The sequence below is a fragment of the Uloborus diversus genome, chromosome 1, assembly GCF_026930045.1.
Source record: "Uloborus diversus isolate 005 chromosome 1, Udiv.v.3.1, whole genome shotgun sequence".
Taxonomy (NCBI): Eukaryota; Metazoa; Arthropoda; class Arachnida; order Araneae; family Uloboridae; genus Uloborus; species Uloborus diversus.
The window spans coordinates 151,429,742-151,457,732 of NC_072731.1; the positions used below are offsets into that span (position 1 = coordinate 151,429,742).

General features: G+C 36.2%; 1 protein-coding gene across 1 annotated transcript in view; it reads left to right on the forward strand.

The window, feature by feature from the left end:
* The window catches only part of LOC129222126 (calpain-A-like), a 116,192-nt gene that overhangs the window by 79,500 nt on the left and 8,701 nt on the right, over nucleotides 1–27,991 (forward strand). Inside the window, exons 6-9 of the mRNA XM_054856579.1 lie at nucleotides 734–902; nucleotides 3,149–3,229; nucleotides 7,701–7,792; nucleotides 24,828–25,005. Coding sequence (XP_054712554.1) covers nucleotides 734–902; nucleotides 3,149–3,229; nucleotides 7,701–7,792; nucleotides 24,828–25,005 — 520 coding nt within the window. The remainder of the gene's footprint in view (nucleotides 1–733; nucleotides 903–3,148; nucleotides 3,230–7,700; nucleotides 7,793–24,827; nucleotides 25,006–27,991) is intronic.

Sequence of the window (27,991 nt, forward strand, 5' to 3'; positions counted from 1 at the left end):
AAATACTATAGAACGCTTCCCTAATCCACAAAAATCAACTAAAATCCATTAAAACCACACTCCTAAAAATTTCATTGGCGCAGTTTACACAAGGGGTCTCCTTTCTTTTTTAGTCAAAGTAGTAAAATTTTGGGGGCGATTCGGGTCGACAATATTTCAGTTTAGATGGTTCAGTTAACGCAAGTCCCCCTTGCCCCATACACCCACGAATTTGTCTTTAATTAAAAGCTAATTAGCTCATTATTGGTTTTTCAGATTTTCTGTGCTTAATTTTCTTTAAAAATACTTAAAAGGAAATATGCTGTTAAATCCGGTTATAATGAAGTTTAAGGGACTGCAACTTCTGTTCGTCGCGACTGGAAGTTCATTGTAATAGAATTCAAGCAAAATGGTAATTTAAACGGTACTGAACATTTATTTCGTTGAAACGGATATTTCGTTGCATTGGTGTTCGCTGTAATGATATTTTTTTGTGCTGTGCACTTGAAAAACCTTTTTTTTCTGTTTGTAAGCTTCTTGGGGGCCGGACAAAATCTGTTCGCAAACCGGATGTGGCCCGCGGACCGCCTGGTCTACACCACGTCACACAGCCTCAGCTGTTGCGTAGTGGTCTCTTGCAGTAAAATAAAAATATTATTAAATCGAGGGGGGGGGAGAGGTAGCATAAATGTAACGTTATTTCAACTTTAATGGTAAATCAACTTTACCGAAAAATATGATAATTTTTCGTTAGGCTCCACGGTTCCTATGAAGCTTTAGAAGGTGGACAAGCTATGGATGCATTGGTGGATCTCACGAGTGGACTCTCTGAGAGATATGACCTGGAATCCGCCCCCTTGAATCTGTATCAATTCCTGCTGCAGGCCTCGTCGGGGGGTGCTTTCATCACCTGTTCTCGGAAGGTAAATATGCATTTGAATACAAAACGAAGAGTGTTTTGAATTGAATTTCAGCAAATTTCTGTCATGCTCCCTGCTCGGCTACTGGCCATTATGTAATTGATTTGTAAATAGCATTCAATTTGAATGAATTCCGTTTTTAAATGCTTTATCGGAATGCATTCGACTTTCACCGCTTTCATCTTGAACCAGAATTTTTTTTTCTCTTATACTTCTTCACTAAATAACTCATTTTAACACCCCATTCGTTTCGGGTCAACTGTTTTATGTCTATACATCTAAGGTATGCAATTACTTTTCGTACCACAAAAATAAATTTCGTATTCCAATGTATGACATAATGTATTTTGGGATCTATTGGTTTTGGATATAATATTGTACGGTTGGGTAGAACTCCAATTATCCGAATCAATTGAACCTCAGTCGGACAATGAATAATTCAGATGTTTAATTTTTTCTGAAAAAGGAATCTATTTTGATCGATTAATGTATGTTGAAAATGAGGGGGGAAAAACACTACTTCTAAAGAAAAGGCGCTTTTAAATAATCAAATAGAAAAGTAACACTTTTCATGCTAAGATTTTAAAAATTCAAACTGCTTTTTTTCTTTCCATTTTCCACAATGCTAAATTTTTATTTGCAATGCAAAACGTAAAAATATGACTGACTGAATTTTTGAGGCACCCGCCATTTCCGATTTTCAAAGTGCAAAAAAAAAAAAAAAAAAAAAAAAAAAAAAAAAAAAAAAAACGCGGCGCTAAAAAATCTGTTTTCGGCGTCAAAATATTTCTGCGTAAATAAGAAAAAAAAAAGCACTTTCTATGTTCCTCATACGTAGATGATAAAATACACTTTTTTTGCTATTTAATTCCATAATGCTGTAATTGGGTTAAAACATTTCATTAAAGCTCCAATTAAAGATAGTGCTAAATAGTACGAAAACGCAAAAGCGAGTTTAATGGCGAACAGCCAACCACTGTATACATGATTCATAAATGAGTGGCCGTGGCAAAAGACCATTTGCTACTTTGCATACATAATGGATAAACCGTTAAATAATAAATGGTTGCCTTCATCTATTTGCTTACGAAACAGCTCATGTTTTATTAGTGATTGCAAATGCTTGTGGAAAAGAGCACTCCCTTGTTGTGCAAATAGTATGGGTTGAATTAAAATATTTATTGAAAGCACATGATGATTAATTTAAAAAATCGTGAAAGGGAAAACGCTTTGATAATTATTACTTACATTCATGTTTTTTCTATTCAAAATGATAAAACTAGATGCTATCCTGGTTTCCAAATAAATGATGATTTTCTTTTAAGAAAATAAAAATCACAGTGTTTTGGCGTTTTGAAAGATGTTCTGTTCCGAAGTATCCTCCATATTTATCAACAATTTTTAAATTAACTACTGTGTGGTTAAAGTGTCATCTAATACTTCATTATTTAAGCTAAAACATAATCAAGTGGGTTAAACTAATTTTGCCCTGCCGTTTTCTATTAGAGGTTCCCTTTTTCAACAATAAATGTTTGAGAATCTCCAAAAATATATTTGCCGTTATAGAAGAACTTTTTTCACTGGATATCATAAAATGTACATGGCATTTTTCATTTAAAATTGAGAAAGAATGATTACAGAAGCTAGGTAAACGCAGCGATATTTATTTTTATATGCTGTGTTAGATATTATGTAAAGTCATTTTTTAACCAGTAACTAAAATAAATTTAATATCCATGGCGCTGACTGCGCCATTGAGATTTTTTAGAAGAGTAATTTGTGGAAGGTTTTGATCTCATTTCGGGATGAGTTTTCGTTTTGGAATGCTTCGAAGCATTTGAGAGGATAGCGCCATCGTCCTTGGGGTAAAAGCACTCCTGTGTTAATAACTACGCAGTTTGACTTAATTTTTGAAAAGCTTGAACCTGCGTACAACAAGCGCCTTGATTCTTCGTTCTGAGGCTCAATGCAATTCAGCTCAAAATTTTTCTGCATGTAACGTACTTAAGAAAATAACGAGAATTATTGTAATACATTTGGAAAAAAAAATGTTTAAAATGTTTTCACTGGAAAATGATTTTTTCCTTTTTTGGGACATTTGTTCGAAAAAGAAGAAATTCTCGAAAAGTTAACGTGATTGCGAAAAACTCATTTTTTGGACCAAGTTCATATTTATGTGATAAGAGCAAAAAATAATTACTCTTACTAATCTCTCTCTCTTTTTCTTTGATCTTTGTTCTTCAACTCAGGGTGACTGGCAAATGGCCAATGCCGCTGATCCAAATGGCCTAGTCTCGGGACACGCCTACACCGTTACTGCCGTGGCCAAGGTAAAGTTTTTTTTTCTCATTTTCTTTTTACCTCTAATTCGTTATTTAAAATGATGTAATATAATAGAAGGGACCAAGAATGAAGCCTGTTATGTGTAATCACTTCGAAAATTACAGCAGTGAAAAATGATGGTGATATCTGAAAAGAGTTTGAAAGCAAAATACATTATTCAGGCATCATAAATTTTTTGCTTTATGTAATAGCATTTGATGAAAGCTGAAAGTTTATGAAAGGAGCTTATTTTTCTATTAAGATTTAATATCTCTTGAAAACTAAATCTGCTTTGAAGTTTTCCTAACTCCTTGCTTTTACTTCTTAATGAAAAGAATCATAAAAACTTAAGAAGGAAATCTAATAAATTTGTGTCGATTTTTCGCAATTCAAAGCATTTTCTTAAACAGATACCCTGATTTTAAGAGGATTGTCTTGATATTTAGAAGCTTCTGCTTCTAAAAACAGGATTTTGTCCTGAACTGAGAGATATTATTCTGTTTTGTCCAGAACTTTTCAAAATTTGTTTCGTCCAGAACTATTTTTTATCCATAAGAGGAAAAATTTCGTAATTGCCTATGATTAAATGCGAAGATTTACTGTAGCATCAAGATTGCGATAAACATTAATGATCGTATCTTTTTGTCAGTTTCACAGATCATTCCATGCTATCAAACTATGTCTGACGAAATTATACCTCTGTGAAAGAGATCAACAACTAGTCGACCCGTACGAAACTCCGCACTGTGCTTCGAATCGTTTCACGTAGCATTTCGCTCTTTAAAAATTTCTAAGAAAGAACATTATGAAGAAGAATCGAAAAAAGTTAACGAATTAAAGTAAACGGGAAAAAAGTAAATGCGAAAAAGAAGGCATGTAATTTGAAGACATCAGCAACAAAACCTCGTTAAATCCAATGTTTTGATAATGTGATCATCGCTCACCTTTTGGTTGTACGTATTTCCAATGCAAACATAAGTATCATTAAAAGTGCGACTGAGTGATTCGTGAAAAGCAGTAATTGTGCATGCAAAAACACGTGTTGTGGCAAATAGTCCAGCCTATGTGAGCATCTGACGGAAAAAAAAAGAAACATTAAAGATATATTTATTGGCACGGATTTGAACTGGCGCCATTCTGATTAACAGCACGACACTTCAACCAACCGAGCAGTCGTGCCTTCGTTTCCGAATGCTATTCATTGAAGCAATGTGTAATAAAAACAGCAAAAAAGGCTTTTTGCCAAAAAAAAAAAAAGACCATGCGTCTATGTTTTGTCATTAGCCAGCGTGATACACTTTAAAATTATTCGTAAAACGTGGAATTTAATTAAGGAATGAAGAATATCTCGCGTAGCAATTGAAACAAGCATTCTAGAGAAATAATAAATTAAATTGAAAATAAGTGTTTTTCTTTTTGAAAATTGATACAATTTCGCATAGCAGGCTGCTTTAATCGTAACGGCTTGAATGCCAGTACATGTCTTCTTTTAATCGAACATTTAAAATTCAAAACCAAAACCAGTTGAACTGAGTTCATTTTTCAAGTGTAATTTTTCTAATGTAGACAAAATGCATCCCCCCCCCCCTAAAAAGCAGAGGAGTAGAAAACGATTTCTTACTAATGACGTTGATAATAATTTTAATGTTTTACATCGTATTCAAATAAATAGTTAAAGGTTTATTGGGTGAAACTCGTAATTTCAATTTAGCGTAGTATTTTTTGATTTATACAAAAGGGGGAACACTGCTATGAGAAAAATATACATTTCAGCATACAATGAAAAAGTTTTTCTGCACAAAAAAGATTACCTTGAGAACTGAATTTTTAAATCTAATACTTTTTTATTCTTACATTATGCTTAGTGGTCTTAACGGTTTCAAAGCTTTAAAAAAAAAGAAAGAACACCTTTCGATTAATAGTCAACTTATCTGAATAATAACTGTAGCCTGCATAAAGGAGTCGAAAGAACTACAGGCTGCATCGAGGTTTTGCAACAGCAAAAGGAGTTTCCAAAAAATTGAGTTTTAGACCTTAAGTCTATTTTTGATCATTAGCCCCCCCCCCTCCCCCGATACGCCTTAAAATGAGGGGGGGGGGATTTCTTCAAGAAATATGAAAGATCTTGCATACTGACAGAAAAATAATCCATAGAAATAATATATAAGATAAGATATTGAAGAAAAGTGTTTTTATTTTTTAAAATTTATACAATTTGTTATCGCAATCTGCTTGAACCGTTATGGCTTAGATGTCAGCACGTGTTCATCATTTAACAAACTGTTAAAATACAAAATCAGTTGAACTAAGTTCATTTTTTAGCGTAGCTTTTCGAATGTAGTAAAAACGTGACTATCTATTAGTTTTTTTTTAAAATATAATAATTTACCCATCAAGTTGTTAGTAATTTTAATTTTTTGCTTCGTATTGTAATAAATATGCAAAGTTGCACAAAATGAAAAGCGTAACTTCAATTTGTGGTAGATTTTTTTTTTATTTGCACAAAGGGTCAAAAACTATCATTTAGAAGAACCTACATTTCAGTATACGATTAATTATTTATTTATTTATTTTTTCTGAACAAAAAGATAATTCTATTGTAGTCTGAAATCTTAAATCTGATACTTATATTTTCGCTTACATTATGTTTTAGCTTTCTGACCGGAGCCAGAGCTTAAAAAAAACAATGCAATTAAGAATCGATATAGCTACATATTGCATCAAGTTTTCGTGACAGCAAAGAGCGTATCCATCTCATTTCTTTCCTCCCTTGTATTATATATTGTTTTTATGTAATCATGTAACGCGTGGAGCTTGTTTAATTCTTTGATGCAGATCGTCTGGGCCGGGCCCGAACACTCGTGCTTCTGGTTACCGTTTGAACTCTGCCGATCGAGCTAATCAGCTCTGTCAGTCACAGCGCTAGTTAAACTTATAAATTTAACCGAAAGCCTCAGTCCGCTGCTTTAAAACATGATTTTTTGACAGAAAAGAAACAATTTTTAGACTGTGGGTCTATTTTTAGTCATGAGCCTGCAAGATAAGCTTTAAAATGAGATGCAAATCAAAGAAATCGATCAAGAATTGAGGAAGATCTCGCGTAGGAACAAAAAACAGGCTACAGAAATAATATATAAAAATGCCAGCTGTTTCAGACTATGCTAAAAAAAAATCAGTAAATAATGTTTTTTTTTTACTGCTATTAGTTTTAATTTGATAACTTCATTTGCAGGCAGAGTTTCTGAAAAGATTTCCTTTTGCAAAAATTAGATGGATGATGAAAATCGAATTAACGTTAAGGCCATAAATACTTGCATTAAATAAAATAATTCATTCTTTATTCACCGCTGTGGCCAGTCCGTAGATTTCCGACGATGCAGAAAAATCGTCAGCGCACATGTCGTATGATTATACGACATGTGAATGATACCTTGGGTATTCCGTTTAGCCATTTGAAATGACCTCAGAAAAATTAAATTCCTGATGCAGTTTCGCATCGACAAGAGCCTAGGTGCCTCAATCTGATGGGGAAGCTGGGAGACAAATTCTCGTGGTAGTGGCATTCCGCCGACAGGGGTGCCACTTGAAATAAGGGATGCCATGTCAGGGTGTCGCACTATATCTGCAAATGATCGGATCTATAGTGTGCAGCCCAATTAAAAATTTAAAAAAAATTCTTATGAAGTATATTTATTTTTTCAAATGTAGTTCAACTTTTTCAAGTAGTATTTTGAATTTCGTAGCATTTCATAAACGTGTTTATTCATTAGAAGAGTATATCGGCTTAAATATCGTTTTGGATATGTTTTTTTTTTTTTTTTTTTTTTTTCAAACAATATTTTTTCTCTCTCATGAACCAAACTGATGTTTTATGCTTTCAATCCCGCATTCAAGTTATTGCAATTTGGTTGAACCTCATTATTTCAACCTCGAATTTGATTAAGTATTTCTCGAAACCGATCAAAAAATTTTAATTGTTTGCCTTAATTATACAACATAAATGCTGAATGTAACTTTCTAAATTTTCTTTAAAAAGACAATATAAATCAATACACTCTCTTTAGCTCGCGAAGTTTGAACTTAGTTCAATATACAATGAGCAAAGTTAAAAGTTATAAATATACAAATGGGTTTCACCTACAAATTTTAAAAAGCTAACAAGATATAATATTTGTGTCTTTTAAGTGATAAAATGAACGTAACGAGCGCCCCTATAACTATAAAATAGCAAATACGTATTTCGGAATTTTCGAGGAACTAAACATACATGAGCTTTGGAGTATGAGAAATTAAAACGAATTTCTTACTCCGAAGCTCACATGCTCCTATGTTCATTTCAACGCAGGTACGACTTCCTTGTAAAAATTACTGAAAAAACATTAATATTTTTCTTTGCGTTTGACCATTGTGATTAAACAAATGTCTGTTGATACTTTAACATCTAATTTATTGAGTGGTTTGAATTTTTTTCATCTGAAGGTTCCTATGAAAGATGGAAACAAAGTAAATTTGGTGCGAATAAGAAACCCGTGGGGAAATGATGTTGAATGGAATGGCTCTTGGAACGACAAGTAAGTTCTTGACGCTTTCATTTTTAATTCAGTTTTGGGGACCTAATCTGTCTTCGCTCTCTACGGTTCACTTTACTCTGCATGACATAAATGCCAACACACACAACCCTACATACACACACGCCTACATGGACATACATACGTCTACATACCGACACACACGCCTGCACACACACACACAAACACGAACGCCTACACACACAAACGCGCGCATACTACACACACACGCACACAAAGACACACACGTGCACGCCTACACAAAGACACACACGTGCACGCCTACACAAAGACACACACGCTCGTGATTGCGAAAAACATACTTTGAATTTAAAATGCCAAAAATTCAAATTTTCTTTCAGTTTTTTTTTTCTAAGCAATCAACGAAATGCTTATTTCTCTCTCTTGACCAAATTTGATGTTCCTATGATTTTGAACACGGTTCTTTTGCAAGCGCCACTGTTCACCGGCCCCTGCAGGTGCTGCTCCTCTGATCTTGAGTCTCTACCAGCAGCTCTGTCCATCGGAATCTACTATTCCTGGGCGATGGCGTCCATGTCCTGCACACACACACGCACACACACCCGCGCTTTCAAACACGTCCCCACCGCCCGGGAGGAAGGACATGCTCCAGGCTCCTCTAGATCAGAAGACATGGAAACCACCGCCCAGGCGGAGGCATATGATCGCGAAAGTTTGTTGTGTGCTGGATTCTGTTTTCACCTAAAAAGGATTAAGTGTCAAGTCGAGAAGGACGGATATAAATCAAGTCGATTCCGAGGGACCGGAGCCGCTCCAACGTGCAGGGTTCTATCGAAACTCGTGAATCTGGAAAGCATAATTTGAATTCAAGACGTCAAAATTAAAATTATTTATTTATTTATTATTATTTTTTAAATTTCTTACAGTATATCCTTTACTATGTAAAGGATAGACTGTAACATATTCGCAACTCCAGAGCTCGAATACGCTACCTTGCGGTGATTAACTATACTAAAGAAAAATTTAAAACATTCCATTCCACGTGTTTTCTTTGGGGTAAATTACAGGCTTCAGACAGTTTATGGTGTAATGTAACTTCAGAAGAATAGAAGAGAAAGCTTCCCACAAACACGATGAAAAATTATTGTCATTCACTAAGCGACAAAGCAAATAATAAGTTATGGCATTTGTTTGTTTTACCTTTTTCATCCGCCATTAGACAGTGACTGCAGCGACCCCATAGTTTATTGGAGTTGCAAATTGTAATCGTGAAAATATTTCGCCTCAAATTTCGGCCTAAATTTCTATTTTACTTAACCTCGAATGGTTGTATGATTATTTTTGTACTAGTTACTCATTGATTTTTTTTCAAATAGCGGGAATCTATTTTCAAAATCAGTTGACGCATCCATGCCATTTACTTTTTTTAGCATATTTTAGAGAATAAATTTCACTGACCCCACCGAAATGGATCAAGTGTCTCGTATCTTCCAATCACAAAGACGATAGAATTGAGCGATTTGAGATTTATATCAAACTCTATACGGGAGGTGAAAAAATAGGCAATCTTAGTTGCTCACTTAAAGAAACTATGCAAATCGAAAAAAGAGAGAAAAGCTCTCGTGGCCATTCTACGAAAAAGCAGATATTTTGTACCGCATGTGACAGATCTATATTTAATTTCAAAACGGTGTAGTAAGAATTAATGAAAGTACGAACTAAACAAGATAACCTATAAATTGGGCCATATGTAGCAGCGGTTAATAAACTTTTCCAAGTCGTGGCAGCTTTTGAACAGTAACAGACCCTAACCATCTATCTCTATTATGTATCTGTATCTATATATACTAAAAAGTATTTATTTATTTATTTATTCTTATGTAAATAGAGCTGTAATGTATATATGTTCGTGGATAAATAGCAAATTGAGCATTATGTTTAGATATTTGCATAGTTTTACGGAACAAATAGAAATGATGCACAAGCAACCTTTTTACAGTTGTGGCAAACCTAATCTGGCAGTATTATGAAGGCTACAAGCAGATCCTAATCGCTGCATTACGATGCTGCCAGACTAGGTTTGCCCCAGCTCCCAACTATTATTATAAACTGCTTAGTGAAACAAGGACTTTTAAACGGCATTTTGTGTTTTCTTTTAAATTAAGTGAAATATATGAAACCGGATGTGATACTTTAATGAGTAACCACACCATTGGTATATACTAAAAATTGCGAACATCCTTCCAGCTTACTGCATTGACGCCATTCGATGTCGCCGGCGCGGTGGTAGCTTATCACGCCGTACCGCATGCATAACACAGGCCGTCTAAAAGACAGGGTGTTTCAAAACGAGTGACCCGATTTCAAAAAACTATCCAGATTTTAATCCGTTTCATTAAATAAAGCTATTGTTAGAATGGGTAAAATCTCGAGCTTCACGGAGTTACCGACAGGTAGCGCTAACTGTCTTTATTCGTCCGCCATTAGAGTTTTTTTTTTTTTTTTTTGTGAAAATGGCGACTGCACGACGAAAATCGTATTGTGTTCTACGCTTCGCTAAGTGCGAGTCCGTAACAACTGTTCAGCGAGATTTTCGCCGAGAATACCCTGGTTTTGACTTGTTTTTATTTTCACGCTAAAGTTTTAATTTAGGTATTCAGTTTTCGACGAATAAACTCGAAGTAATTCGCAACTCCAACGAACTATAGGGGGCACTGAAGTCTCTGTCTAATGGCGGAATTGAAAACTAAAACAAACGCACATGGTAACGAAGAAAATGCTAAAAGTGTTGTGATTTTTGTTCGTAAGTATGATTTTTTTCGCTTTATTCTTTTTAAATTAATTTTCAAAGTCTTGTGGATATTCTGGCCCACGTAGAAAGAAATGAGAATTCAAGAAGCATTACTAAACGTCAAAGATTAGTGCAAACTACGTTGTTCGTAGTTCTAAGCAGCTATTTCCACGATGTTGAATTCGATATTTATCAATTCTTGATAAAACTAAATAATAATTGTGGCCTGACAAGAATAACAATTAATGCTAGAAAATTCAATATGACATTACAAATTATTATCTAAAGAAGATGATACTTCTTTTTCTTGCTTGGCTAGCGCTTACTGTTTTGCATTTGTAGCTGAGTTATTTCTCTCAAATTCCCGAATCGGTTAATTTAAAATTTTTCTGTTTCAATGTTTCTAATTCCTGAGTTATGATTTAATTATGTCATGCTATGCAAATCATCAACAAAATTCTCACGGATATATGGTGGTAGTTTTCTTTTCAGTTTGATCTACCATAATTTCTTTTTACTTATCGAATTCTGTAATGTTTCTACCATTTTATTCCACTCATGATAAAAATTAAAAATGGTTTAACTAAAAACGCGAAATCTCGCCAAGGCTACTTTGCTCGCACTATACTAAAACTATAACCCTAAACAAGTTTGGCGAAACCTTTCAGCTGAGAATAAAAGGAATAAAGTAAATTCTTTCTCGGTTATTCATTTTGTTCTACGATAATATATTCAAGAAAATATTTTGCATACTGTCCATTCCAACTAAATGCTGCTGTAAAATATGGTAAGTTTAATTAATTTGAGATTAAAAAAAAACCCATATTCTTACAAATTCATACAAAACAATAAAATTTTTTACCTTGTATAACGTTATCCAAGTTTGTTAATCCAGAATTTTCGCTTTCACCAATTATTAAGGAAATAATGAAAACTAACATTATTTTGAGAAGCTCGAGAATACTACTAAGGGACGAATTAATTTCTGTAGCTGAAAGCAAACTAAGACACATCGATTGCGTTAATAAATACTCAGAACAAACCGCCTGTGTTTACGTCAACAGACACACGTGGAACGCAACGTGGCAAAGTTTTAGTTTCATTTGCAGTTTTGTAAATCACCGCAAGGTAGCGTATTCGAGCGCTGGAGTTCCGAATTTATGTTTCTACAAAAAGACATGCGCAGACGATTTTTTTTTTTTTTTTTTTGAAAATTATTTTCTTTAAGTTGACATTTTATTGTTTTTATTTATTTTGGTAAGTGCATTAATTCATTGAAAAAATTATTTTTTGGCAACAGGGAAAAAAGAAACTTTTTTTTAATATGATGTATTTATTTTAATGAGCTTTTTAATTTTAATTATTATTTTTTCGTTTTGAAAGCTGTTAAAGAATTTTTTTAAATGGAAAAATATGTATCAGCTGCTTTGTTTAAAAGGTGCTGCTATCTTATTTTTTCGTTTTTTTTTAATTTTAATTTTTATTTTATTTTACTTTTTTTAAATAGATGAGTGAGGAATATTTTATTCCTACACTGTAAAAAATCTCGGAAAACTCTCTGAATATACAAAAAAGTTTTCCGTAATACACAGATTCGTACGCCCTCTGCAGTTTTCTGCTATAATCAAAAACGTTTCCCGTTTAGCAAGAAAGTAAGAGTCGACGCATGCGCAGCTCTCACGGCAATTTTATAGTCCAGCAGCAAAACTAAACTGAAACTTTCGAAAGCACGCAATGAAAACAAGTGCTGACTCATGTATGCGAAGTAACACTCATCAAGGGGATTAGTAGAAGTTTTGTTCCTCGCATGAATTCACTGAAGATAATTTTAAAGTCTTATATTTTCTTGCATATGTATCGTCATGAGATTGAATTTGAAGCTATGTCACTTATTTTTAAGTACGAAGTGCAAATTCTCGACGCATGCTCGCGGAAGGAATACAAACTGAAATTAAAAACCAAATAACTGCCGAGAGGACGCCATCTAAATTCACTGCTTCGCATAACTTGTGTAGGTAATTCACTTTTTTCTTGGATACTTTTCTTCTTTCTACACCAAATGGGTAATTTTTGTTGGCAGAATTTTATTCTGTCATAAAAATCACCTTTTTGGTGACCAAAGCCTGCAAAAGACCACCACCGACGAATAGGTAAGTCGCTTTGCAACTCTATTACTTTAAAGAGATTTAGTTCATATAAATCTCGTTAAAAAAAAAAAATTATTTTCTTCAGTATTATTTTTTTGTTGTGAACTATTGCAATTTGAAAATATTTTACATTATATAGAACACATATTTAAAGTGCAAGTGTGTCTAGTTATATTCTGTAAAATTTATGAATTGAAGATTATAAAAAAATTTAAATAAGTGTTATTGTGTACTTTGTTTTTATGTGTCAATCTCAGTTAATATTTGGCTGAACATTTATGTATCAAGCATTATGAATTAAATGTTATAATATGCAAATTGTCAGGTTTGATAGTTCGCCTTTAAGGTTGCATGTTTTCATTCTCTTGTAAACAGTGTAGCTAGATTGTATGAGGGGCATTCCACGGTATTTTGGACATTATGTAGAGTCCGTAACGTGACCTTTTTTTGCCATAACTTTTTAATTTACCGTTAGATTTGCAAATTATTTTAATTTGAGCTGGTGTGTTGGTAGGAAAAGATCAAAATAAAATAATATGCTAATCAAACAGTAAATTAAAAAGTTATGGCAAAAAGGTCACGTTACGGACTCTATATAAATGTCAAAAATACCTTGGAATGCCCCATGAAGTAAAAAAAAAAAAAAACTATCTCTTGTAATTAGGAACATAGTGCTTCAGTATTATCTAAATGACGATATCTCTTTAAATATTTGCATTAGCGAAACGCTTTAAATTAGTTAAATGTGTATTAATTTATTTAACAAATAAATACATATATGTATTTAAAAGTGTCTTCATTTTTTTCGTTTTACGAGCCTCAATTTTACCAAAAGCAAAAAAAAAAAAAAAAAAAAAAAAAAAAAGACTTAATAAAATAATTTTGTATTTTTACACCACATTAAAGTATTTGACTTATAATTTATATGATACTTTGATTTATAATGTATATGATACTTTGATTTATAATGTATATGATGTTGCTTTTTCAAGGGGGGGGTGGGCGCTTCATAGCATTTTATGGGTGCACCATCACTCTTATGGTGGGGGGGGGGGTATTCTTGTATATATGAAATGGAATAATCATGTTTTAATAAATAAAATATATAATGCATTTTGCGCACACTGTAAAAATAAAATCAGTAACCTATTTTGAATAAGTATTTATATTTGTGATGAGATGGAAAAGGGCAAGAACAGAAGAATCAACCCGAATGGTTCCAGCAGGGGGACTTGGTGTCATATTTAAATTCATCAATTTCTCTGTTGGTACTTTTCGGTACACTTTGTTCGTCAGAGAAATTGACTTGAGGTGAACGAATTTAGGAACGCGAAGGGTAGGTAAGTCCTGTCAAATTTTATCCGAAGATAAAAGCTATCAAGTTTGATACAAGATATGTTTTTAAGTTCTGCATTAAAAATACAATATGTTGATAGTTTTGTCTTGAAAATATTGAGAGAAAAACTGAAGTTTAAGATTGTTTAACAAACAATCCCCACTTTTCAGAAGGTACCCCCACTCCAATTCCCCGACCATTTTGTGATTAGGAATGAAACTACTAGATTATTTCATAATTTTTCAAAAATTTATAATGCATATGTTATGCATTATGAACCATGCTATTTGTCATTAGAAATTCAAAAAAAAAAAAATCCACGAATGATTCTAAAATTGCTTGTATTATTGCTCTTAGATATGAAAGAATTGAAACTGATATGGTATGCAATACTATAATAAAGAATTATATTTTAGAAAAAATAACGGAAAAAGGATTCCGAAATTCTCGGAAACGTTTTTGAAAATTGTTTGGAGAATTCCGAAATACTCGGAAACGTTTTCGAAACTTTCATGAACCACAGCTGCACAGAATACTCAGAAACATTTCTGGAAATTACGGAAAGAGGATTCCGAAATACTCAGAAACGTTTCTGAAAATTACAGAAAGAGGATTCCGAAATACTCAGACACGTTCTGGACATTACAGAAAGAGGATTCCGAAATACTCAGAAACGTTTCTGAAAATTACAGAAAGAGGATTCCGAAATACTCAGAAACGTTTTTGAAATTTTCATGAACCACAGCTGCACGATATACTCAGAAACGTTTCCGGATTTTTTTTACAGTGTAGAAGCTAAAGATATTTAAAAAATATGTTTGAAACAATTTGCGATTTTAGCTATTTTTGAGAATATTGATCAGGTACTAGAAAGTAGTATGGTATACGGGAAAGTATTCTCGTTTAGGTCTAGACGGAATTTCTTGTTAAGATATTGAACTGGAATTTGATTATAAGTTGGAGAATCTGGTTGGGATTTGGATTATGAAAGTTATAGATTGCTATCTTTCGCGCATGCACAGAGAAAAATTACTTGCTTTAAAATCACATTTTCAACATTTTAATAATACTTCTTTTGTGTGCTGTCAATTTTTCTGAAAGTTTGGTAAGCTTTGATTGAAAACTTTGCTTGTTATGAGCCAAAAACCTTCAAATAAAATTCGTAGTTCTGAGAGAAATGCTTATGTCTTCATGAATATCAGTGATATTTTCTCGAAAGTACGTAAAATGATTGTATATAGTAAGGTAACTAATTTCTGAAATTTATAGCTTATTCTCAACTATTTACGATGAACGATGATCAAAAAAAACTTTTTTATTTCCTCAATTTGTTTGCTTGTCCCCTAAATGCATGAGTGACATAACTTTCAATGAAAAATGACAGCTAAAACATACCTTTTTTGTGACAAAAGTTACAAAGCAATTAGTCTTTATTTCTTGAGAAATCCCTAAAAATGTTTATTTTTGAAAGTGTCCTAATACTTTTGGTCATATAGTGTGTTTCCAACATTAGTCAGTGAGCAGAGAAGAAGCAACCATTCGGTTCCTCGTGGTCAGCCGCCAAAACAAAAACATACAAACCTAACCAAAAGGAGATAACTTTTGGGTTTACTGCCACATAATTTTCTTATTGCTCATTATTTCACATTTTTTGTTTTACTTATTTTTTCACCCTTAAAATAATGTCTCGTTTCTGTAAAATAATGTTATCAGCTAGAATACGGGACTTTAGCCGTCCCGTATGGAAGTTCCCCGGGACGCGGGACAATTTTTCAAAATACGGGACTGTCCCTTGAAATCCGGGACGTCTGGCAACCCTGGTCGCAGGGTATCTGTGTGTGTGATCCACCTTTTTTGGCTATGCGACTTCAATTTTGGAAAACTTCCAGGAGAGCGCCCCCACTGTAACGCCCGAATAACACCCTCTTTATCATCAAGAGTCATCTAAAACAGCGTTTCTAGAACCGTAATTTTGATAAAGTTATAGGAGAGAGCCCCTGATTCTTCCCTCTCTGCTTAACACAATCAAAGACAATCCTAGAATTGCGTTTTTGGAGTATTAATTTCGAAAAACTGCTAGGAGAATGGCACCGAATATAAAAACTGCGCTTTTAAAGTTACAAGTTCGAAAATTTAAGTGAAACGCCCCTCTCCCTTCCCCCACTCTCGTCAACATTATTAAAGATCGTCTTGAATTTGGTTTTCAAAGCTTCAATTTCGAGAAAATTCCGTGAGAACTTCCGAAAACTCTTTTTCTTAACATCACAAAGGTCGGCTAAATTGCAATTTTAGAGGATCAATTTCAGAAAACTACGTATCCTCTAACCATAGATAGCCTAAAATAGCGTTTTTAAGACTTTATCCGTGAAAATTTTCCAAGGGTGAGCCCCCAAATCCTTTTTTTCCCCCTAACATTACTACAGATATACTCTAAAACTGCGGTTTTAGAACTACAATTTTGAAAACTTTACTTATCGGAGGAGAGCGCCCAAACTCGTTCCCTCTCTCTAATACAACGGTGGACTGTCTACAACTGCGTTTTTGAAGTTTAGCTATGGGACTATTACATTTCCGTTTCAAGGGTCATATTGTATACATCTAGTAATGACTCCATTCTAAACCAGGAAGTTGAATCCACTCTCCCTGTAATTATTCATAAGTTTGAAAAAAAAAATAATAATAAGGTGTACACTGTTAAAACTACAGGTTGCGTTTGGCACCTTTCATGAGTGAAACGCTTGTTCACCAGCGGCACCCAATACGGAGCCGAAATTGCACCCTTAGCTAGGCTGAAAAACTGGCTCCCTTCACCCAACGTGCACTGTAGGTGAAAGATGGTACCTTGAGTGAGAAAAATGGCACCTTTATTGCTTCCTATAGAGAACCCCCCCCCCCCCCCGTGTTGTGTGCGTTTTTGAATACAATTCTGTTTTATTTATTTTGATTTATATATACGAAGGCATTTGATCACATTTCAACTTTCGAATATAGTTTAGAAGTGTTCATGACTTTAATTTGTACGTTCGTGCACTTTCTTATATTCACACTTGGATTGCTCAGTAATTAATATATGTTGTTGACAACTTTTACTGCATGATCCGTATTGAAAATGAACAGGGAAGGAATTTATCAATCATTTGCCGGAACAACCAGAAATATTAGGTAACATTAGATTAGAATAATGGAAAAATAAAAGCGTTTCATAAACATTTAAAATTTTAATCGAGTGTAACATATTGTAACGGATCCGGCGCGACTTCCAACTTTCTTGAAAGGACGACACAGTTCTTGATAAAAACACAGGAGCTTTATTTACACTATGTACAGAAGAAATCGTTAACAACTGCTAAATTAATCATCAGCAATTAAACAAATATCACTCAACACCGTAAACTCAACGGTTACACACGTATTTACTTCCAAATACGAAAACAACACAGCAAAATGCATATTTACACTATGTGCAGAAGAAATCGTTAACAACTGCTAAATTAATCATCAGCAATTAAACAAATATCACTCAACACCGTAAACTCAACGGTTACACACGTATTTACTTCCAAATACGAAAACAACACAGCAAAATGCCTAGCAATAAACAGAGTAAATACGCTCTCAGTTCGAATTCTCAATCGAAACTCAATTTTTTTATCACGCGGGACGCCTTTATAAACATCAAAAAGTTTCCACAACATTCTTACTGCTTATCGAAATGCGTAGACCGTTATCAAATTTTATCAATGAAAAAAAGGAAATAGGGGGTCGTATACTTCAGCCGAATGTAAAGGGGTTGTATATTCATTACAAGAAATTATTTACAGGTTACGTTACTACAATAATTACTATTTAGAGAATTCATAACATTGCCCCCTTCCTAAGGACTGCACGTCCCGGGCAGTACAATCCCCAGAAAGGGTGCCAAACTTCTATCACAAGTTCACAAATACACACATTAAATAATAACCAATAATGCAAAGGCAACACAATAATAACAAGAAATATTACTAAACATTAAAAGCAAAAAAATTATCTACAACTTTTATGTTATCAACCATGGTTGTTTACGTAATACTCATGAACTATGGCCATAGTGTGGGGCTAACCGATCATAATGTACAACCCTAGGTTTTGCATTAGGTGATTTTTGGATCCTCACTACGACGTCATTCAGTCGGTTAAGGACTTTGTAGGGACCATCCCAATGTGACTGCAATTTGGGAGAAAGACCTTTCCGTCGGATGGGATTCCATAACCAAACCTTGTCGCCTTCGTTGAATTCATGTCCAGTAGACCTTGTGTCGTACCGGGTCTTCATCTTCTCCGCCGCGATGTTGATTCGCTCTCGTGCGAAGTTTTGAACGTCTTCCAACCGGGCCTGGAGATCCTGGATGTACTCCTCAGGCGATGCAGGCGCATGCGGAGGACGACCGAAGACGAGATCACAAGGTAGTCGAAGCTCTCGTCCGAAGAGCATCTGAGATGGGGCATATCCGGTAGTCTCGTGGACAGCACTGCGGTAGGCCAGAAGGAACAAAGGTAGCTTCTTGTCCCAATCCTGTTGATTTCTGGAGACCATAAGCGAGAGATTATTCAGGATTATGCGGTTAAATCTCTCCATCATGCCGTCCGATTGTGGGTGTAGTGGTGTTGTCCTAGTTTTCTCAATTTCAAAAATTTGACATGGCCCTTAAACACAGCAGAGATGAAGTTCCTCCCTTGATCGGAATGGATCTGCAAAGGTGTTCCATATCTTGAGATCCAATGCTGGACTAGAGTCTCTGCTACGGTGGTAGCTTCTTGATCTGGAATGGGATACGCTTCGGGCCATTCGGTGAAATAGTCGATGGAAACAAGAATGTATTTGTTCCCATCAACAGTTCTTGGTAGAGGACCCAGGATGTCGATCCCAATTCGTTCGAAAGGAGCTCCAACGTTTTACAGATCTAGCTTCCCTCTGCTTCTTTTCTTCGGTCCTTTACGAGCAGCACAGGCGTCACAAGAATGGCACCACTTCTCTACGTAATCCTTCTCCTTGCTCCAGAAGAAGCGCTCCCGAACTTTATTGAGGGTTTTCAAGACACCAAACTGTCCTCCAGTCGCACTACTATGTATTTCTTTCAGAACATCTGAAATCCTTGATCGGGGAAGTAGTAACTGCCACCTAGATGTTTTGCCGTCATCAGATTCCCATTTTCGGTACAGTACGCCGTTCCGTAAATGGAGTGAATTCCATAAAGGCCAGTATCTTTTTGTTGCAGGGCTGAAGATGGAAACATCCTGCCAGCTAGGGCGCCGACTGTCACTTTCCATGAACTCCAAAATTGGTTTTATGTCGGGGTCTTCAAGTTGATCTTTTCGAACTTGGTCGTCACTCCATGGATCAGGTTCTGATGATGTTGAAGTCACTGTCACCTGATAGGCAGTAGGGCTAGTCGTTCCATACTGTTTCTCGATTCGGGAACAATAATTGCAGTTCTCAGGACAGGGTCTCTTTGATAAAGCGTCTGCATTACCGTGAGACAACCCTTTTCGGTGCTTGATCTCCATGTTATATTCCTGGAGCCGCTGTATCCACCTGGCTATCTTGCCTTCTAGATTCTTGAAGTTCAAAAGCGAAGTTAACGAGGCATGATGTGTCCGAAGCAGAAATTTTCGGCCGTAGAGTTAATGATGGAAGTGTTCTACAGCTTTCACTATGGCCAGTAACTCCTTTCTGGTGATGCAGTAATTTTGCTGCGACTTTGATAAGCATTTGCTCCAGTAAGCGATGACATGTTCATTGCCGTCAATTTCTTGGGATAAAACAGCTCCGATGCCCTCGTTGCTCGCATCAGTGTCCAGGATGAAGGATTTTTCAGGCTGAGGATAGGCGAGGATAGGCGTTGATGTTAAAGCCTCCTTCAGTCGCAGAAATGCATCTTTGCATTCTTTGGACCATTCAAACTTTTGCTTGCTCTCCGTCAGCTTATGCAAAGGTCATGCAATGTTGGAAAAACCCTTTACAATTTACGTGCAGAGCCCCAGGAAACTTCGCAGCTGAAGGATGTTTTCGGGACGACTCCAACTCTTGACCGCAGATACCTTTTCTGGATCGGTTTGTACACCTTCAGAAGAGATGATGTGACCAAGGTAGTTCACTTCCCGGCGGAACAAATTACATTTGGACGGGCTTAACTTCAGATTGGCTTCCTTAAGCTTTTGCAGCACCTTCCTAAGATTTGCCAGATGTTCTTAGAAACTGCGTCCCACGATGATGATATCGTCTAAGTAGACCAGACAGGATTCGTAAGAAAGTCCTCTTAACACTGTCTCCATAAGACGCTCGAACGTAGCTGGTGCATTGCAGAGGTCGAAGGCTCGAAGGGCATCACTTTAAACTGCCATAAGCCTTGTCCAGTTGTAAACGCTGTCTTCTCTCGGTCATCAGGGTGTATCTCAACCTGCCAGTAGCCGCTCTTCAAGTTTAGGGTCGAAAACCACTTGTGTCCGGAAAGAGTGTCCAAGGTGTCGTCTATCCGTGGAAGAGGGTAACTGTCTTTCTTGGTGATTTCATTCAGCCGTCGGTAATCGACACAAAATCTGGTGGAGCCATCTTTCTTTCGGACCAAGTCGATGGGAGAGGCCCAAGAACTGGATTACGGTTCGATTACATCATTCTCCTTCATCTCTTTCAGGAGAGTCTCAACCTCTTCCTTCTTGGCGAACGGTAGTCGTCTTGGATGCTGTTTAATAGGGGGCGCTCTCCAGTGTAAATCCTATGCTGCGTTAAATTCGTACGGCCAACATCCTCCGATGTAGATGAAAACCGATGCTTGGAAGTCATCCATCAATTGTTCCGCAGCAGTTCTTTGATCTTTCGATAAGGGTGCACTTCCAATTAACTTCGATGCCAAGGACTCAGAAGACACAGTCTCGTGGGAATTGATTCTTCTAATGATGCAGTTTACTGGAGTACAAGTTGCCAACACTTCACCTTTCCGGATATTCCTTGGCCTTTCACTCACGTTGACGACTCGCACAGAAATTACATCTTTAGAAAGGTCCACAAGCGTAGATGCTACCAGCAATCCTTTTGGGTTATTGTATTAGTTGGGGTATTCAATGAGTCCAAATCGAAAACTATTGCTTTCTTCAATGGAGCCAGGTATTAATGATTCTGACCTTGAGGGAATCGATAAATCTGTTTGGGCTATTATTTGATGAGCGGATTTTACATCACTTTCTGCGGGGAAAACGGCTATGTCTTCTCTCATCGAGTGCAGCTCATTAGTCTTGAAGTCGAGGTTGAAGTCATACTTCTTTAAAAAGTCCAATCCGAGAATGAAGGGGTCTGTGATAGCAGCAACGAATGCCGTATGATGGTAAGTGGCATTTCCAAACACAATTTCTAAGTTCACTCGACCTTCAATCTCGATCTTGTCACCTGTCACAGTTTGGAGGGTAACGCAGGGCGGCGTCCATAGAATCTTGAGTCCAAATTTACGAGTCACATCTGTTCTAATGATTGTAACATTGGCTCCAGTGTCAATAATCAGTTCGCAAGGATTCCCATTTACATATGCGTAAATGAAAAGTTCATCACTGTCACTACTAGTACAGGAAATCTGCAGAGCTCTGGTGGAGGTGATTTCTTTCCCACGCGTAGCTTGGCGAGCAGGACAACTTATTCCCAGGTGCCCTTCACTACCGCATTTCCAGCAATTCTGCTCTTGTTTCTTTTGGCTGTTATGCTGTTCAGATGCCTTGCCAAGTCACCGAGTTTTCTTTCAAGTTCAGCGAGATGGGACGACCTGGAATCAGACTCATCAGCTTCCAGAGTTCGGATGGGATGGCGATCCACACGGGTTGCTTGCTGGGCGGCCTCCAACTTCATCACATACACAACAGCAGAATTCAGGTCTTTGACATCCGCCATCCGTAGAGCTTTCTGGATTTCCGGATCTCGAGCCCCGTCGATGTAGTAGTTGAGTGCCAGGTTGTCTCGAACATCCGCAGGGCAGTCGCAAAAAGCAAGATGAGACAGTCTCTCGATGTCCACCGCTAGCTCTTGCAGGGTTTCCCCGGTTTTCTGGAAACGGGACTTCAACTGGAGTCGGCTGAAATCTTTCTGGCACTTCTCACCGAAGCGAAGCTCCAACGCAGATGTGAGGGCGGCGAAATCCAGGCGCTGGCTGCCCGGAAGGGTCTGAAGAATGTCCGCTTCGTCACCTCTCAGGGATGCTGCAAGATGGCAGGCCTTGGTAGCAGAGTCCCATCCGTTCGCTTCCGCCACTATCATGAATTGAGTTTTGTAAACCTGCCACGAAGTTTTCCCATCAAATGTGGCAAGTTTAATGGACGGTCGAGCAACCGATGTGGGAGCGCCAAACTGTACAGAGCTGCTTTCCGCGATCGCCAATCTCCTTTCCATGTTTTTAATTTTCTCCTCCAGATGATTTTCAACTGTTGCGATACGGTTTTCTACTGTTTCAAATTTTTCATCAAAAGCATCAACTCGATGCTCTATCTCAGTAAATTTATTTTCCATCACAGTCTTTACCGAAGTAAGGTCGTTTTTAATTTCCTCTTGGTTAGAAGCTAAGTCATTTTTCAGCACCATTAAATCACTTTTCAATTGTTCTTGATTAGCCGCAATGTCATTTTTTAATTGTTCTTGATTTGCAGTAAAACTTGTAGTCAAATCACTTTTTACTTGTTCTTGATTAGCCGCCATATCACTCTTCACAGAGTTGATTGCGTCAAGAAGTTGTTTTAATTGTTCATCCATTGCGCGAGTAATCACCATAAAAATAAAGTCCACATTCAAAAAATCCTTATGAAAAAATGTCCAAAGTCACACTTACTCCAAGAAAGTCCAGAAGAAGCCCCACGTTGGGCGCCAATTGTAACGGATCCGGCACGACTTCCAACTTTCTTGAAAGGACGACACAGTTCTTGATAAAAACACAGGAGCTTTATTTACTTTACACTATGTACAGAAGAAATCGTTAACAACTGCTCAGTTAATCATCAGCAATTAAACAAATATCACTCAACACCGTAAACTCAACGGTTACACACGTATTTACTTCCAAATACGAAAAGAACACAGCGAAATGCCTCGCAATAAACAGAGCAAATACGCTCTCAGTTCGAATTCTCAATCGAAACTCAACTTTTTATCACGCGGGACGCTTTTATAAACATCGAAAAGTTTCCACAACATTCTTACTGCTTCTCGAAATGCGTAGACCGTTATCAAATTTTATTAATGAAAAAAAAAGGAAATAGGGGGATCGTATACTTCAGCCGAATGTAAAGGGGTTGTTGTATATTCATTACAAGAAACTATTTACAGGTTACGTTACTACAATAATTACTATTTACAGAATTCGTAACAATATCAATACTTAATATAAGATTCGATATTTGAGTATCCTTATGCGTACAAGATAAATACTAATTTAAAAGCCCTTCTTTCCAATGTCAAGTTTTCCATCAGATTAAAAATAAAAACGAGTATATAACTACATTCGCTTCATGCAATAACGCCTTAAGAAAGATACGTTAACCAAAACACGAAGTGATAATGAAACTCATGAGTCAAACACTGAGTGAGAGAGATTTCTTTTCACGTGGTTTTTTTTTCCCCCCGCCTTTGCTGCTCTGTTTGTTTCCTCAACGTAGTTATTTCATTGAGAAGAAATAGACATTGGTATATAGGCTGCTTACGTCGATGCATTTTTATTCCGGAATTAGCTATTCAATTATCAGCTGATTTAAACGTTTTTATTTTTGATGTTGTTGTTGTTCAAGATAGTAACTGACAGATAGTTTTAGGTAACAGTTTTGCAGGATATAAATAGCAAGATATTAAATATTTAATAAGGTAAACGGAACAATAAGCAGTTGTCAACATACTTTAAACACTTTAAATATGTTCGAAAGCTCTAAGTGCTACAATATGATCAAATGCCTTTACTTACGCGAGATTTCGAAGATTAAGCCACGAAATTTTCAGTTTTGTACTTCATTCAATGTGAAAGAAAATTTCGTTGCAACTTCCTTCGTTTGCCATTCAAATTGAAGTTGTCTTTGGACAATAAGTCAGACGCATGCGCAACGAGTCGCTCTCCTATCGAATGGTCTTTTAGCACTTTGGTAACGTCGTTCACCCACTGACGAACCAAAAGCACCTTGACGACACTTCCTAGCCTCTGTTGCACCCTGAGGCACTGTTTCTTCACCCCAAGGTGAAACTCTTTACCCCTGTGGCACTCCTGGTTTTAACAGTGTAGCAAAACTCAGGGGTCTCCAAAACTTGTTTACTTAAGGTTCACTTTGTAAATTTTAGGAAGGCGAGGCGGGATGACAATTCAACAATATTTCAGTTAAAATGATATTTGTTAGCGCTACCCCCCCCCCCCTTGCACGTAAGTTTGACTTGAAATTCAACACTTTAAAAACCGTTACGTTTAACCCGATTTGAAAGCGAGAATTTTTTTTGGGGGGGGGGAGCTTGGGGGGGGGGATGAGCACCTCTGTAGACAAATGACGTGCACCCAAAGGTGGACACATTGAGTGCCTTATTATAATTAACCTGAAGTGTGTATTTTCAATTGTTTTCATAATGTGTGTATTTTAAATCGGGTCATTCTTTTTGAAGCACCTTGTACATTATTGGGCAACTTGCCTTTTATTTATACAGTACGTACATGAAAATGGCTCTCCGGATTAAGCGAAGTCCGGATTAACAGAGTTCGGATAAATGAGAGTTTACTGTATTCCCAATTTCTTCCGCAGCGATTCTCGGTGGAGCGAGGTCGACCTGCACACCAAGCATCAGTTGGAGTGGAGCCGACGGGACGACGGCGAATTCTGGATGGAGTACCGGGACTTTTGCCGAGAGTTCGAGGAAGTCACCATCTGCACCCTCGGCCCTGATTTCGACGGGGACGGAGTTGCAGAAGAGGCAGGGATGGTAAGGGCTCCAGAACCTGACCGTATTATATTCAAACTATAATTCTCAAATGCAAGCAAATGCCGAACAGCTCAACTATAGGATCCAGAACTGCAACTTGTTTTGGGCTTATCAATCTGGAATAGCCATATGCGAGCACGTAGAAGCTGAGTATATTTTCACACTGGCTGCTAAATACATTTTTGCACACTGTGCAGAGGTTGGGTAACTGAGCTGTTCGGTATTTTCTTTCATTTCTGTCTTTTAGCTCCGACTTTTGGGCCACAATGTGTTAAGTGTTACTTCAAAAAGAGCAATCGTTAACATAAAAAAGTATTGTTCTCTAGTGAGTAAAAAGATTAATCTTGTGATGAACTTAGGTTTTGCAGTAGGGAATAGAAATTTGTCAACTACATAAATTAGGCTTACTAGAGCAATTAAATACTTTTTATTCCAATAAGCTACAGTGAACCACGAAGAAACGAAATTTACCAAAAAATAAGATCGAGAAAACTTTGCCTAGACTTTTTGTAATAACTATCGCCACTATTTAGCATGTTGATAACAAACTGTTAGTTGATAACGCTTTATCATCAGTTATGCTTCCTGATGATGATAAATCACGATCTACCGAGTTTTTTGCTCTCCTACATAGAAAAATTGGGGGTTTACTCTGGTGGTCTACATGGTCTTATTTGACGCACCCACCTTACACGTATATTACTATGTATCAACCGAAAAACTAAAAAAGGCATCAAGTTTCATGTTTGAAATGACAGAACAAGCCGTTAGACAATACTGCATCCAATAATCAAACAACTTATTCCAATCCTCTTCTACCAACTCATATCTCCCCCCCCCCCCTCTCTCCCCGGCCTCAAAAATAAATAAATAAATAAAAAAAATATTTTCCACTATTTTCCATTTGTTTTACCAATTTTTTCAATAAAGAAAAATTTATATGAGTTTCAAATAGCTTTTATGATTACATTATGATTTCAAACACTAATTTGTGAATTTTCAGTGAGACTGAAGGATGTCTATGTCAGATGCAACTTATTTATTAACGTAGTACTACATACAAATGTATATTAGGCTTAGCATAAGACAGAAAATGAGCTGTTTTCGAAAGTTTGAATTACTATGTATAAAATCAACACCATATCACACAGCGGGAAAAATTAAACACGATTACTTATCACCGCAGCCCTGCCACCATAGTTCACCATTCAGTAAACTAATCACATCCCTCTTCAAAAAATTTCCTAACACTGCTGGTGAGCTTTGGTAGCTACACTGTTTCACCAAAAGCATTGGGACACTTTAAAAAATTCATTTTCAGAAATTTCTCGAGAAATAAGAGTCAAATTGTTCTGTAATAAAAATTTAATCACTCATGCATATAAGGGACCAGCAACAAATTGAGAACACGAAAAGATTTTTGATCAACTTTCATCGTAAATAGCTGAGAATAAGCTATGCATTTCAGAAATAAGTTAACTTACTATGTTGAATTTGTTTTTATATTTTCGTTAGAATATCACTTATATTCACGAAGATATAAGCATTTCTTTCAAAAATACAAATTTTATTTGAAGGGTTTTTGCTCATAGCACGCATAGTTTTCCGTCACCCCTTATCAAACTTTCAGAATATTTGACAGCATACTAAAGAAACATAATAGTAAAATTTGAAATTTAAATACTGAAAATTTGAAAAAATGTGAATGCTTTTAAAGCGATTGAATTTTCACTTAGCATGAGCGAAAGTTAGCTATTTAAAACCGAATTAATTCCTTCAACCTTCATAATTTTAAACCGAAGTATTCTCTCAACTCAGAGTAAAATTACAGTTCAATATCGTAAAAATTAAAAAAGATATCAGCGATTTAATGAGCCGAATTTCAATAGTTCTTGGATGGGCGACGAATCGAAAGGGGTCTTTCGCAAATCTACAATTATTGTCTGCAATCGTTTTGTGTGATTCAGAGTAAAAACAGGTTTCTTTTGTGAACGATCCCTGGCGATTCGTCGCCTATCGAAGTATTACTAATATTCGGCTCATTAGAACGCTAATGTCTTTTAAAATTTTTAAGATATTGAACAGGAATTTTTCTATGGGTTGAGAGATCAACTTAAATTTTTAATTATGAATGTAGTAAATTGCTAACTTTCACACATGTGCAGTTAAAATTCAATTGCTTTAAACGTTCATATTTCCTGAAATTCTCAATATTTTTATTTCGAATTTCACTATCACACTTATCTTATGTGCTGTCACGTTTTCTGTAAGTTTGTTAAGGTTTGATGGAAAACTCAGCGTATTATGAACCAAAAACCTGCGATCGAAATCGGTATTTCCAAACTAAATTCTTGTAATTTCCTGAATATTAGTGATAATTTCATGAAAATATGAAAATAAGTTCTTCATAGTTCATAAACTTATTTCTGCAATTTATAGCTTAAATTACGATGAAAGATGATCAAAAAACTTGTTTTCTCTCTCAATTTGTGACTGGTCCCCTAAATGCATGGGTGGTTTACGTTTTATTGGAAAATGACAGCTGGAGCATACTTTTTATGTGACGAAATTTACAGAACAATTGAGGCAATGAGAAGCAAAGGAATGTAAGTGGAAGTTTTAAAGGTTTGAGTAAAACGCGTTTGAAGTTTAGATCCTAGGTATGCTTATATCGATATTTTTTTCTAAGTCACGCTATGTAAGCAGCACCTACCAAGGTTACAAGTACCATCTCTTGCCCCAAAGCAGAATAGAGGTTCTCCTATCTTTTGTGCTGGTTATTTGAACATGTTTAATTTTGTCACTTACTTCCCTTTATCCCTTTGCTTCTCATTGCCTCAATTGGTCTTTTATTTCTCGAAAAATTCATAAAAATTCGAATATTCGAAACTGTCCCAATAGTTTAGGCGATATAGGGTAGTTAGACAAACCTATCATGCAGCTGTACACATAAGGAGGAATCAATTAGAACCAGAGATGTCCAGCT